We start from the raw sequence: 14,956 nt of genomic DNA, 5'->3' as shown, positions 1-14,956 counted from the left end.
TGCCTGGTGCCTGTGGAGGTTAGAAGAGGGCACCAGATTTCCTGGAACTAGAATTACAGATGGTTATGAGTCACCATGTGGGTGCCAGGAACCAAACCTAGGACCTCTGCAAAAGCAGTAAGCGCTTTAGCAGACACATTTTTCTTTTGTTTAGTTTTTCAGATAGGGTCTCACTATGTGGCCTTAACTGGATAGAGATAGCTATGTAGACCAAGCTAGTTTCAAATTCACAGAGCTCCTAAGCTCCGGGACTAAAGACCTCATCTAGACATCTTTTCTTTCTTTCTTTCTTTTTTAAAAATTTATTTATTTATTTATTTCATGTATGTGAGTATACTGTCACTGCCTTACTGTCTTCAGACACATCAGAAGATGGCATTGGATCCCCATTACAGATGGCTGTGAGCCACTGTGTGATTGCTGGGAATTGAACTCAGGGCCTCTGGAAGAGCAGTCAGTGCTCTTAACCTCTGAGCCATATCTTCAGCCCTTCTTTGTCTTTTTAAAACAAATTAACAAAAATATCTACAATTCATCATCAGAGAGGCTTCATCCAGTAACTGATGGGATCTGACGCAGAGGCCTACAGCCAAACATTACGCAGAGTTCCAGAACCCCTTGGAAGGTGTGGGGAAGATTGTAGAAGCCAAAGGGGTCAAGGACACCACAAGAACATGGCCCACAGTGCCGACTAGCCAGGCCTCTTAGGGGCTCATAGAGACTGAATGGACAATCCAGGAGCCTGCATGGGTCTGCACTAGGTCCTCTGCATTATGCTATCGCTGTGTAGCTTGGTGTTCTTGTAGGACTCATAATAGTGGAACAGGGGCTGTCTCTTTCAACTGCTCCTGGGACCTTTTTCCTTCTACTGGTTAACCTCATCCAGTCTTCATATGAGGGTTGTCCTGGAACTCACTCTGTAAACCAGGCTGGCCTCAAACTCAGAAATCCGCCTGCCTCTGCCTCCCAAGTGCTGGGATTACAGGCGTGCATCACCACTGCCCAGCTTGTGTCCAGGCTTATTGTAGCTTGTCATGTCCTGTTTGGTTTCTGTCTCTGGGAGGCCTGCTCTTTTCTGAAAGGAAAAGGAGGAGCGGTTTATTGAGGAGAAAGGGGAGGTAGGGGTGAGTACTGGAAGGAGGGAAACTTGTGGATCTCAAAGGAGGAAGAAGTAAGATACAGTATATACTTGTAATCTCAGCACTAGGCAGGTTGAACCAAGAGGATCCCTTTGGGTTTGAGGCTGGCTGGACTACAAAATTAGTTTCAGGATATCCTTAAATAGTTAGCCTATAAGATCCTCCTGCCTCAGCTCCCTGACTGAACACTAGCATTACAGGCTTGCTGCACCCTTTCCAACAAACAAGATCGTCCTCAAGTGTAGTTGTATAAAGTCAGTAGGAATTATTACCACTGCTGCTATTAAGAAGGACTACTTGGGGCTGGTGAGATGGCTCAGTGGGTAAGAGCACCCGACTGCTCTTCTGAAGGTCAGGAGTTCAAATCCCAGCAACCACATGGTGGCTCACAACCATCCATAACGAGATCTGACTCCCTCTTCTGGAGTGTCTGAGGACAGCTACAGTGTACTTACATATAATAAATGAATAAATCTTTAAAAAAAAAAAAAAAGAAGGACTACTTGGGAGTTAGCGGGTAAGAGTATTCACAACCAGCCTTGAGCACTTGAATCTAACCCTGACGATGCACAGGACAGGAGAGCACCATGTCCACAGCTGCACTTGATCTTCGGGTGGGTGCGTGTTACGGTGCGCACACGAGTACATAAATACATGCAGTGTTTTTCTTTTTCTTTCTTTCTTTTTTAAGATTTGTTTATTTACTGTATGTAAGTACACTGTAGCTATCTTCAGACACATCAGAAGAGGGCATCCGAACTCACTACAGATGGTTGTGAGCCACTATGTGGTTGCTGGGATTTAAACTCAGGACCTCCGGAAGAGCAGTCAGTGCTCTTAACCGCTGAGCTATCTCTTCAGCCCTGTATTTTTCTTTTTTCATTGCTTTTTTTTTGTTTTGTTTGTGGTTTTTGGTTTTGTTTTTTTAATGTAAGACAGGGTTTCTCTGAATAGCCCTGACTGCCCTGGCACTCCATTTGTAGCCCAGGCTGGCCTATCCTAGAACTTAGAGATTCTACTGCTTCTGCGGCCAGACTGCTGAGATTAAAGGCATATGCCATCACATTCAGCCAACATTTTTTTTTTATTATTAAAAAAGCTTTTGGCAGGGCTGGAGTGATAGCTTAGTGATTACGGGCACTGACTACTCTTCGAGAGGATCTGGGTTCAATTCCCAGCACCCACAAAGTGGTTCATGGTTGTCTGTGACTAGGGTTCCAGGGCATCTGACACCCTTACATAGACATGAATATAGACAAAACACTAATGCACACAAAATAAATTTTTAAAAAATTTAAAGTCGGGCAGGGCAGTGGTGGCGCATGCCTTTAATCCCAGCACTTGGGAGACAGAGACAGGCATATTTCTTTTCTTTTCTTTTCCTTTCTTTTCTTTTCTTTTCTTTGTTTGTTTTTTGAGAAAGGGTTTCTCTGTGTAACCCTGGATGTCCTGGAACTCACTTTGTAGACCAGGCTGGCCTCAAACTCAGAAATCTGCCTGCCTCTGCCTCCAATTGCTGTGATTAAAGGCATGCATCACCACGCCTGGCCTTAAGTTTTTGGGTTTTTTGTTTTGTTTGGTTTTGGTTTTGGTTTTGTTGCTTTTTTGTTTAGTTAGGTTTTTTGGACAAGTTCCATCTTATCTACAAGCCTCTATCCTTGAATTTCCCACATGCTCTCTCCACAGATCCTCCCATGGCTGCCCCTTCCTGGTTTTTAAAGATTGATTATTCATGTATTTTATGTATATGAGCACTCTGTCTTCATACACATGAGAAGAAGGAGTCAGATCCAATTACAGATGGTTGTGAGCGGAGATGAGCTGGGAATTAAACACAGGACCCCTGTAAGAGCAGCTAGTGCCCCTAACCGCTGAGCTATATCTCCAACCCTGCTTTCTTTCAAAATTTCTTCTCTCTCTCTCTCCCCCTCTCTCAGTATGTGTGTGTCCATGTGTTCGCATGCATGTGTGTGTCAGCATGAGTGTGGAAGTAAGTAGCTTTCTCTTGGAATGTTGCTTGCCTTACACAATGTGGGTCTTAGGAATATACCTCAAGTCACCAAGCTTCTTGGTCACTAGATCCTCAAGCCAGGCAGTGGTGTCACACGCCTTTAATCCCAGCACTTGGGAGGCAGAGGCAGGTGAATTTCTGAGTTCAAGGCCAGACTGGTCTACAGAGTGAGTTCCAGAACAGCCAGGGTTACACAGAGAAAACTTGTCTCAAAAAACAAAACAAAGAAAGAGAGAGAGAGAGAGAGAGAGAGAGAGAGAGAGAGAGAGAGAGAGAATTTTTCGGTTTAGGGTATAGTTCAATTGGGAGAGCGCACTGCACAAAAGCTTGGCTGATAAACAGGGTGTGGTGGAGGGTGGAACATGCCTGTGACATCAGTGCAGAGAACCTGTAGGCAGAATCAGATGATCAAGGTTACCCCTCAGCTACTCAGCAAGTTCAAAGCCAGCCTGGACTTCCTGAGACCCTGTCCGGAACAAAGGACAATGTTTTACAAACACTGTCGTGGAGGCTCACAGTTGTGATCTGAACATTTGGAAGGTGAGGCAGCACTATCTCAGTTGGAGGGCAGCATGTGTGACGTAATGAGCTCCAAGCCATCCTGAGATATATGAGATTCTGTCTTGTCAAAAAGCCAAGTAAGTAGGGCGGTGGTGGCGCACGCCTTTAATCCCAGCACTTGTGAGGCAGAGGCAGGCGGATTTCTGAGTTCAAGAAGGCCAGTCTGGTCTACAAAGTGAGTTCCAAGACAGCCAGAGCTAGACAGAGAAACCCTGCCTCGAAAAACCAAAAAAAAAAAAAAAAAAAAAAAAAAAAGCCAAGTAAAACTTTATTTGCATGAACTTGTTTTTAGATGCCCAGTTGGGTCTATTTCTTGTGTAATTGAGCCTGTTTTGGTTACTGGGAATCGGGAGAGGAATCAGGAAGGCAAGGGTGACATGGTGATGCTGATGAAGCTCAGGTGAACGGAGAGGCATCGTGGGCAGTGGCCACTGTCCACGCTGACCTTCATCTTTTTTACCCCCTTTTCTTCCAGAAGGATTTACCCCTGCCCCGGAAAAGCAGCAGGTGAGCCTTGGGGGAGAGGTGCATTGGGATGAGGCCCCCAGGTAGGGCATCAGGCGTGCACACGGGCGGGGCCTCGCGCGGCGACACCCCGCAGCGCCCCCTCGCGACTGGCTGCAGCAACAGGGCCCTCCCCTCCCCCGCCTTCCCCTGGCCGCTGCTGCGGCTCCAGCCTCCGCCCAGCACACTCGCTCCCCGCGCTGCCGCTGCCGCTGCCTCTGCTGCTGCTGCCGCCGCACCTGCCACCATGTCGCCGCCGCCGGGTCATGTCTGACTCTCTCTGGACCGCGCTTTCCAATTTCTCGATGCCCTCCTTCCCCGGCGGCAGCATGTTTCGCCGCACCAAGAGGTAGACCCCCAACCCCTAGACCCTGTCCGGGACCTCCGGGTGAAGCCACCCTGCCGGCTGCTGCGGCAGGGCGGGGCCGGGATGCTGCTAGCTGTCCAGCTGCGCCAGAGGTGTCCGCGCTGTGCCCTCCCGCAGGGGATGGGGTTAAACGCGGACAGTGCGGGGCGTGCTGCGGGGGGAGACTGAAAAGGCCTGAGATGGGGAAAGGGGTCGTGCCTGCGGGGGGTTGCAGCGCCTTTGTTTGCAGACGCTGTGGGCTCAGGCGGCCTGGTGGGGGTAGGGGAATGCGGGGAGGGGGGCCTTGGCACCCTCAGAACAATAGCCGCAGCTTGGTTCCCCCCCGCCCCCATCTGCGTGCTCTTGGACAAGCTAATATGCTCAGTCACTGCGGCTGAGAGCGAGGGGGCTAGAGCGAGTGGGGGCTCTTCTTACCCAGCTGCTAGGCAGAGGAAGGGGGGGTCTTTATCACTGCAAGAAGCCTCCCAACTCGAACACATCCTCACACTGAAAATAGTGACACAGCGTCACACAGAACATGACCACACACATACAACCCTAGTGACTCCCATACACTGGGAGGCACCGCATATACTCAGCCACAGGTCAAAGCCATGCACAAATAGGGTCACCTCCCGTGTCACACACAGACACACACGCGCACACACACATCGTGTTCTCCTAGTAAAATGTCACACGCATGACTACCCACCAAAACAACGTTCCCATCCAAGATACATAGATCCAATTTCAGAATGAGACAACCATACGCCTAACAACATCACAGCATCTGTGTCACATTGACACCAAGATAAACAGACATAGGGACTCCTGCAAAAGCAGGGACACACAATCACATAGCAGATACCCGTGTGGTACATGGCTGCATGCTTGGATGCACCCGTTGTCACAGGGTGTTAAATCCACACACAGTAGATGTTGAACACACACAGCCAGCATCTCTCATGCTGATAACCCCAACTGACATCGGCACATCTGCAGCTTTCTGCCTTCATGCACCATGCTGGAGTTACACAGTCATGAACAAGCTGTGTTTCCCACTGCATCACCCACACAGAAGGATGTACCATCACACAGAGAACATACATGACACACTAGTGTCATTCAGTGTAGATCTCATACAGTGGATGCCGCATGTGAATGCTATGGGCAGACTCAAGGACACAGACATTCAGGGTCACCAGTGGTATCACCGTTGACTATCAGGCTATAGCTGACACAAACCTCACAGAGCTGCACAGGAGTCACACTCTACCCTCGATGTAGCACATACTGGCTGCTGCTTGGAAGAGAATTGAGGACCTGAAATGGAAGAGTGGCCGCATAGGCTCACACTCAAAGCTCTGGGGTCTCTGTTGACACCCGCTCTCCTTCCCTGGCAGTTGCCGTACCAGCAACCGGAAAAGCCTCATCCTGACAAGCACTTCTCCGACTCTACCGCGACCCCACTCCCCGCTGCCGGGCCACTTAGGTGAGATAAGGATGCAGCTGGGGTCAGTGTGGATGTAGACCATGGGAGGCGGGGCCACAGCAGGGGCGTGGCCATTTCTGTATGGGCATGGCCACTCTGGATTGATGGTGGGGGTGCACTCAGTTTAGAGGATGCTGATTGAACAAGGGTAGAGGCAGAAAGGAGGAACCGTAGCTGAAAGTCGGAGCCCTCTTAGAGGAGGCCAAACGGGCACCAAGGTGAGTTCAGTGACTCGAGATCCTTCTCAAAAAAAATGTTTAGAGAGGCAGGGCCACTGCAAAAGGGGCGTAGCCTACTCTACATGCTCGGGCCTACATTAGAAGAGCGAGCTGTCCCTGGCAACCTATTTTGGTGATCAGATCTTAAATCCCTCCATTATCCTGCAGGTAGCAGTCCTTTGGACAGCCCCCGCAACTTCTCTCCCAACACTCCCGCCCACTTCTCGTTTGCTTCTTCCCGAAGGTGAGTCCCTCCCCTGAGGGCCCCAGAACTCGGTGCGATTCTCCCCATCCACCGTCTGGGCCGCCATCTGTTCTTGTCCTAATTGCACCCGAGTAGCCTCTGGGGACCAGTGGAAAGGCCTCAATGTCCTAGCTCGAAAAGCTACTAGAATTCAAGGTGGAGCCTATAAAAAGGTGGAGCCAATCACTGGTGTAGAATGGAGAGGAGCTGTAAGTGGAGGGAAACTGCTTCTGCTCTGGGGCCCCAGAGTCGGCCTCCTCCTAGCCTCGTGCGCTTGGCCGAGCGTTTCCATAGCAACAGAACAGGGCTGTCAAGATGAGGTGCGCAAGCGCACACTGCACCGAGCCCATCAAGGGCCTCAGTCCCTCCATACTGGGAAAGTGGCTAGGACATTTTTCTCAACCTTTCCAAAGGCAAGATATTGCGTTTGCCCCCAAGGTTTTTGGTGGAATTAAATGAATCTTCTTGGGGAACATAATGAAAAGTCGGGAGGGGCAGAGAGTTCCTGCTTTCTGTGGAGAAACTTTAAAAGATTCATTGAGATCTTTGGAGCATGAGAATCGATGATGCTTTTTCTTAACTGTATTCATGGCTAAGGAACGGCTAGGAACTAGACATGTGGGGTGAAGGACACATCGTTTCTGTCCTTAGCATGGTGAGGGGAGGGTGAGGCAGTAAAAAAGAGGTCAGGGGTCATTGCAAGTATTGATGAAGGCTGTAGGAGGCGATGGGGAATAGCTTCCTGGAGGGGGAGGGGAAGTCCTTCCAACACATAGTAGAACTTAGCTGAAGGAAGTGTGGAGCCAAGAGTGACTCCGCATTTGTCCTGTGTAGAAAGAGGCCAGAGCGCACCCTATCAGGTGGTGTGTCTACAAGACCAGCCATCTGAATGCCAGCGTGGGCGTGTTCAAGTGTAGTGACAGGCACATGCATTGGGATGCGAATCTGTGTGTACTGTGGGTTTGTAAGTTAAAGGCAGACACCCCCACTTCTGCATCTCTGAGGCACGTGCAGCCTGTGTGGGAGTGGGAACGTGTGTGTGTGCGTGTGTGTGTGTGTGTGTGTGTGTGTGTGTGTGTGTGTGTGTGAGCTTGTGCCTGAGCGCATTAATGAATGGGTGTCAGTGTGACTGGCTGAATTTGTGGCCCTGTGTGAGTGGGAATGTATGTGATGTGAGTGTGTGTTGTCTGTGACATAATAATGTGTGTGAGGGAGTTCTGGTCTATGTGCATCAATGGGTGTGGGCATCAGCATGACTGGATGAGTGTGTAGCTGTGTGGGAGTTTGACTGTCTGACAATGAATGAGAGTCTCGGATGTGTAGCTGCATGAAGATGAAAGCATAGGGCGGGCGCGTGAGTCAATGTGTGGCTGTCTGTGTGTCTGTGCGGCTGTCTGTGTGTCTGTCAGACTGTGTGTCAGTGCGGGTCTTGCTCTCATGTGTATTTCTGTGTGGTGGTGCTTGGCATGTGGTTACACATTGATGTGTGTGAGAGCACAATGTTCCGGTTCACGTGCTGAGGCTATGGACACACAACTGCCTTAGTGAAGAGTCATGAGTGTGGGACCGAGAAGTGGAACTTCCTTCCTTCCTTCCTTTCTTTCTTTCTTTCTTTCTTTCTTTCTTTCTTTCTTTCTTTCTTTCTTTCTTTCTTTCTTTCTTTCTTTCTTCTTTCTTTCTTTCTTTCTTTCTTTCTTTCTTTCTTTCTTTCTTTCTTTCTTCCTTTCCTTCCTTCTTTCTTTTCCAAGACAGGGTTTCTCTGTGTAGCCTTGGCTGTCCTGGAATTCACTCAGTAGTCCAGGCTGGCCTTAAGAGAGTTAGAAACTGCCGGGCGATAGTGTTGTACATCTTCAATCCCCGCACTTGGGAGGCAGAGGCAGGTGGATTTCTGAGTTCAAGGACAGCCTGGTCTACAGAGTGAGACCAACTTGCTGTGTAACCAAGGAGAAGTTTGAACTATTCTACTATTAAGATGTTCCCTCTCCCTCCCCTCCCCCTCCCCCTCCTTTTTTTTTTTTTTTTTTTTTTTTTGAGACAGGGTTTCTTTGTATAGCTTCAGCTGTCCTGGAACTCACTGTGTAGACCAAGCTGGCCTTGAACTCAAAAATCTGCCTGCCTCGGCCTTCCAAGTACTAGGCTTAAAGGCATGCGCCACTGCTGCCCCGGCCCTCTACTTCACCACCGTTGGAATTGGCTGTGTTGAGCAGGCTAGCCTGGAACTCACAGAAAACCCCTTATGTCTGCCCCCTAAATGCTAGGATTAAAACTGAACACAACCATGACCAGCCCTGCCTTATTTTGTCTTTACATCTCCTTTTCCTTCTCCTTCATCTCATTCTTCTAAGATTTATTTTATATATGTGAGTACACTGTCATTCTCTGAGAGGAGTTGGATCCCATTACAGATGTTTGTGAGCCACCATGTGGTAGCTGGGCATTGAACTTGGGACCTCTGGAAGAGCAGTCGGTTCTCTTAACCACTGAGCCATCTCTCCAGCTCCCCATACTTCTTTATTTATACGTGTCACACACTCACGTGTGTGTAGTATTCATGCAGAAGACAGAGAATGACTGTCAGGAATCAGTTCACCCCACCTACCTACTGTAGGTTCCAGGAATCAAACTTGGGTGATCAGGTTTTCAAGACCAGCTCCTTTCCCTACTGAGCCACCTCCTCATTGGCCCTTATTTTAATTTTTTCTAGGTTTATATATTTTTATATGACTGTTTTGTCTGTATGTATGTGCACCATGTGCATGCCTGGTGCCTGCAGAGTTCAGAAGAGAGTTCAATTCCAGAACCTGGAGTGAGAGCTACAAATGGTTGTGAGCCACCATGTATGTGCTGGGCACTGAACTTGGATCCTCTGCAAGATCAACGAGTGCTTCCATTTTCTTTGTGTAGCCCTGGCTGTTCTGGAACTATGTAGACTAGGCTGGCCTTGAACTTAGAGATCTGCTTCTGTCTCCTGTGTGCTGGGATTAAAGGTGTACATCATCATGCCTGGCATTTCTCCTTTCTCTCTCTCTCTCTCTCTCTCTCTCTCTCTCTCTCTCTCTCTCTCTCTCTCTGTCTCTCTCTCTCTCTCTGTTTATTTTGAGATAAGATCTTTCTATGAACCCTGGTGGTCTTGGTACTTGCTCTGTAGACCAGGCAAATCTCTAACTCCCAGAAATCAACCAGCCACTGACTTCTACATGGTGAGATTAAAGGTGTGTGCTACCACGCCTAGATGCCCTGAAACATCTGCCCTCAGCCTTTGAGCATCTCCCCAGTCCTCTCTGACTGTTCAGTCACATTCTCACTATGTTGTCCAGACTGACCTTGAGCCTCGTGCCTCTGCCTTCTGAGTGTTGGGATTAGAGTCCTGTGCCAGTCCCCCAGTCTCAGTCTGTGAACCTGACCAAACCTGGTGCAAGAGCATCAATAGTTGCAGCTCTCCTATGAGAGTGATTGTGTGCACCCAAGAGTGTGTAGACCCACGTCAGTGTGTCACAGGGTTTGCTAGAGGATGTGTTTTTTATTATTATTATTTATTTTTATGTTACATACATTAGTGTATAATGTCTGTGTGAAGGTGTCAGATCCCCTGAAACTGGAGTTACAGGTGATTGTGAACTACCATGTGAGTGCTGGGAATTGAACCCAGGTCCTCTGGAAGAGCAGCCAGTGTTCTTAACTGCTTAACCATGTCTCTAGCCCAAAGATAGGTTATTTTTGTGTAGAAGATCCCTAGGGGTCTTCTCTGGGATATTTCTTGTGGAGACTCTCCGGAGTTGGATCCTGTGGTCCCCAGGGATGACTTATTTGCGTTAGCTTCTTTTTTATTGTATTACTATGATTCGTGATACTGGAGATTGGACCCAAGACCTAACTAACACATGCTAAGAAAGCTCACTGCTGCTGAGCCGCATTCCTGACCTCCTGTGGATGGGCTTCTCCAGTCCTCCTCTGTCCGTTCTGGGGTGTGTGTGTGGCTTTTTTTTTTTTTTTTTTTTTTTTTTTGGTTTTTCGAGACAGGGTTTCTCTGTATAGTCCTAGCTGTCCTGGAACTCACTTTGTAGACCAGGTTGGCCTCGAACCTCGAACTTAGAAATCCGCCTGCCCCTGCCTCCCAAGTGCTGGGATTAAAGGCGTGCGCCACCACGCCCGGCTATGTGTGGCTTTTTTTGGTATGGTGATAATACCAAGCAAGAAAGAATCATAGGAAGTCCCAAAGAGACAGGATCCTTCCTCCAGAAGATGCCATCTTTCTCTTTTTACTCTGGGAGCCTCAGGTATCTGAGCACCCTATGCCCCACCCCCATGCTGCTCATGGCCAGTGGTTTCTCTCACTGGGTTGCAGGGCGGATGGACGCCGATGGTCGCTTGCTTCGCTCCCTTCCTCTGGCTATGGCACCAACACGCCCAGCTCAACTGTTTCAGTGAGTATGTGGAGGTGGATGGATGGGTGGGTAGGGACTCAAGTGACCACACCAGGACCAGAGGTCCCAGCTGTCCTGAGAGGCCGGGTTTCACGGCCCTTCCGAATGCTCAGTTGTCCATCCATTAGAGGTGACAGGTCTTCCGCTGAGGCCCATCGCTGCCCTCACTGCATTTCCCTAGGAACCTACTCTCGTTGTCCGTGATGACTCAGTCTTGGGGACTAAGGCATGTATCCAAGTACCATTAGCTAGCCAGAGCCCGCATAGCTTCTACCTCGAGCCCAATCGCTTACCCACTGTACACCTCGGAAATCTCTGTCCTTCAGTGCCCCTTGCAGGAAAAGCTCTGGTTTTCCATCCTTTGCCATGGTGGTTACAAGCTTTGATCATGTGACCTGACTGAGGGTATAAAGGAAGGCTTCCTAGAGGAAGTGGTTGAAGCCAAGATAAAGGATCAGTTGGAACTTGGGGGTGAGGTGTTCAGGAGGTCAGCACCATGGTCAACTCCAAAGGCCTCAGAAAACAGGAGCAGAAGCAATCTGAAAGTATCTGTTGTATGGCAGAATACCGTGGCATAGCCTGTAATGCCCCCTGGAGACTCTAAAATAGGAACCTTAGGAGTCCAAGACCAGCCTAAGCTACATGAGACCTTTCCTCCACCCCTTACCACCACTGGTGGGGGAGCAGCGTAAGGAAGGAAGAAGGAAAAAGAAAAAAGGAAAGGCTGGGCAGTGGTGGCGCACACCTTTAATCCCAGCACTTAAGAAGCAGAGGCAGGGTGATCTCTGAGTTTGAGGCCAGCCTAATCTACAGAGTAAGTTTCAGGATAGAGGATAGCCAGGGCTACATAGAGAAACCCTGTCTCAGAAAAACCAAACCAACCAACCAAAAAAAAAAAAAAAAAAAAAGGAAGAAGCAAAGAGCTTGCTTTTCATGCCTGAGGCCCTGGGCTTGATCTCCAGTACCACAGAAGAAAGAAGGATGGGAGGAGGGAAGGGAAGGAAAAGAAAAAGCTAACTCTCCAGTCAAGGGTTGGAGCAGAGCAGGTGATCCACAGGGGTGATCCAAGCATAAAAAACAGCTAATACCAAGGCTCCGGGGGCAGAACCGGATCTGCCATGTTCAAAGATCTGCAGGAGCAGTAGGGATGGAATAGAGCGGGCAGAGGTACGCGTAGGAAGAATGACAGCAAGGAGGTAAGGCCAGGAGGTCTAGTGGAAGGACTTGAGAGCGCACTGTAAGGTAGGAGCCAATGGATGGTTCTGCATAGCAATCTTCCCCAACCCCTTGGTGGTTTGAGATAGAATCTCAGTGTAACCGAGGCTGGCCTCAAACCCTCTGTCCTCTTAAGCGCTGGGATCACAGATGGGAGCCCCAGGCCAGGGTCCAGTGCTGTGCTGCCCCCGCGGTGGCTCTGACCCACCGCCCTCCCCGTAGTCCTCCTGCTCCTCCCAGGAGCGCCTGCATCAACTACCGTACCAGCCCACCGTGGACGAGCTGCACTTTCTGTCCAAACACTTCGGCAGCACCGAGAGCATCACCGACGAGGATGGTGGCCGCCGCTCTCCCGCCGTGCGTCCTCGCTCTCGCAGCCTCAGGTGCGCAGGCACTGAACCTCCCTTCTGGAGGGATGAGATTTGGTGCATGACCAGGGAATCTTCGGTCCTGGGAAAATGTAGTGGAGTGCGAGATGGGGCGGGGGAGAGGGAAAGGCAGCGGCGGGGGTGGGGGTGGAGTGGGGGCGGGGCAACACTAAGTCAGGGGACTGGACAGGATGAACTTCTTCTCCTGCAGCCCCGGCCGCTCCCCCTCCTCCTACGACAACGAAATTGTGATGATGAACCATGTGTACAAGGAGCGGTTCCCAAAGGTGAAACAACCCGCCCCCCCCCGCGCCCCCCACTCCCACATCACACGACTTCCCTTAGTTCGCTTGAGCGCCTGAGCTCTGTGCGCCCCCTAGCGATCAGGACGCGCGGCTCCAGTGACCACAGCCTCCTAGAGCCTTGCATCCCTGTACCGTTGTCCAGGCCACTGCACAGATGGAAGAGAAGCTGCGGGACTTCGCCCGCGCCTATGAACCTGACAGCGTGCTGCCGCTGGCCGACGGCGTGCTCAGCTTCATCCACCATCAGATCATTGAACTGGCCCGAGACTGCCTTACCAAGTCCCGCGATGGGCTCATCACCACGGTCTATTTCTATGAACTGCAGGAAAACCTAGAGAAGCTGCTGCAGGACGTGAGTGCCAATGACCTCAGGCCCCGCCCATGAGCAGGACAGACCCCACCCGGTTCCTACACCCGTCAAGAGCAGTATTCCAGGCTGGCAGGGTACTGTGGTTCCCACTCTAGGTCTGATGGAGGAGTTGGAAGTTTGTCTCCATACAGGCCCTTCAGTTATTTATGCAACTGTCACCCTTTCTGGTGGCCTCCTAGACCCTCCCCCTTACCCCTCATTAGGAATTGAACTCTGTGAACCAGTGGCCTTGAGGCAAGTGCTTTACCACTGAACTGCATTTCCCCTTCCTTCCTTCCTTCCTTCCTTCCTCCTTCCCTTCTTTCTATTCAAAACAGGGTATCCAGTAGTGCTGGCTGGTCTCCAATTTGTCATGTAGCTGAGGATGGTCTTGAACTTGAGAATCTTCAGTTTCCACCTATTGAGTGCTGGGATTACAGTCTTATGCCACTGCCAACTTCCACTTATGAGATGCTGGGGATGGAACCTAGGACCTCTACATGCCAGGAGAGCAGCACTCTACTAACTAAGCTACACTCCTGGTTAACACTAAGTTGTCCACTAACTAGCCTTGAAATCACTGCAGAGCCCCTGCAGGCTGTGGATTTGACACCTTCCTGTCTCAGCTTCCTGAGTAGCTGGAGTCTCAGGCCTGCAGTACCACACCCAGGCCGTGTGCTAGTTCAAACCCTGTATAAGCAATACATCATTCTATACATTTTTGCTTATTTTCTTTCTTGGCTTTGGTACTACTGTGTCAGGACCATGACTGGGAAGGTAAAGTTCTGTTCAATACAGAGTCCCTGGTGTCTGGCATGGGGCCCAGCTCAACAAATATTGCTAACATGTCTCTGAGAGCATGGCTCTTTGGTTTGCCTAACATGGGTAGCCCTAGGTTCCATCCCTAGCAGAATACACACACACACACACACACACACACACACACACACACACACACACACCATTACTTAAACAAGTGTGTGAGCCTGCTGTGACAGCACACACCTGTCATCCCAGCACTAGGAAAGAGCATCCCAAGTTCCAGGCCAGCCTGGCCTACACAGCAGACCTTGCTTATTGATTAATTAATTAATTAATTAATTAAAAGGGTATACAACTAACAGCAAACAAGATAATACCCTATCCATGTTAAAGACTGTGGAGAACGCTTTCTGAGCACTTCCTGTGCACTGGGCCCTGGCAGCTCAGAAGACAAGTATGTCTGCCGTCTCTTGGGTGCAAATCCTTGTTCAGGAATCATGGGAAAGAGAGCAAGGATCATGGTGTCAGCTGACATTAGGGCTAGGACACAAACAAAACAGTAACTGGGTGCTTCACCCAGAGACCCTAGAAGGGCTCTCTGGGGGATGTGACAGGAATAGGGACAAGAGTGAGTAGATGGCATGTGTGGGGAGAGGCAGGAGGATGGCCTTAAGCAGAGGAAACAGTAGGCTTGGTGGTAGCTGTTTTTCTTTTCTTCCTTCCTTCCTTCCTTCCTTCCTTCCTTCCTTCCTTCCTTCCTCCCTCCCTCCCTCCCTCCCTCCTCCCTCCCTCCCTTACTTTCTCTCTCTCTCTTTATTTCTTTCTTAAAAGATTTATGTGTTTATTTTATGTATGTGAGTACATTGTCCTTGTTTTCAGACACACCAGAAGAGGGCATCGGATCCCATTACAGATAGTTGTGAGCCACCATGTGGTTGCTGGGAATTGAACTTATGTCCTCTGGAAGAACAGTCTGTGCTCTTAACCACTGAGCCATCTCTCCAGCCCCAAGAGGGCA

General features: G+C 49.8%; 1 protein-coding gene across 3 annotated transcripts in view; it reads left to right on the top strand.

Annotated features, from left to right (window-relative positions):
* The window catches only part of Mast1 (microtubule associated serine/threonine kinase 1), a 34,325-nt gene that overhangs the window by 4,419 nt on the left and 14,950 nt on the right, over nt 1-14,956 (top strand). Inside the window, exons 2-8 of one of the 3 annotated variants that reach the window (XM_006531217.4) lie at nt 4,190-4,218; nt 5,965-6,053; nt 6,440-6,515; nt 10,861-10,939; nt 12,377-12,537; nt 12,734-12,809; nt 12,970-13,179. In XM_006531217.4, coding sequence (XP_006531280.1) covers nt 4,190-4,218; nt 5,965-6,053; nt 6,440-6,515; nt 10,861-10,939; nt 12,377-12,537; nt 12,734-12,809; nt 12,970-13,179 — 720 coding nt within the window. Of the gene's footprint in view, nt 1-4,186; nt 4,219-4,405; nt 4,565-5,964; nt 6,054-6,439; nt 6,516-10,860; nt 10,940-12,376; nt 12,538-12,733; nt 12,810-12,969; nt 13,180-14,956 lie in introns of those variants that run through there. The other 2 variants (XM_006531216.4, NM_019945.2) reach the window with 2 other exon arrangements.

This window comes from Mus musculus, chromosome 8 (assembly GCF_000001635.26).
Source record: "Mus musculus strain C57BL/6J chromosome 8, GRCm38.p6 C57BL/6J".
NCBI classification, from domain to species: Eukaryota; Metazoa; Chordata; class Mammalia; order Rodentia; family Muridae; genus Mus; species Mus musculus.
The sequence above is the reverse complement of the archived record's forward strand: the minus strand, read 5'-3'. Positions and strand labels throughout refer to the sequence as shown.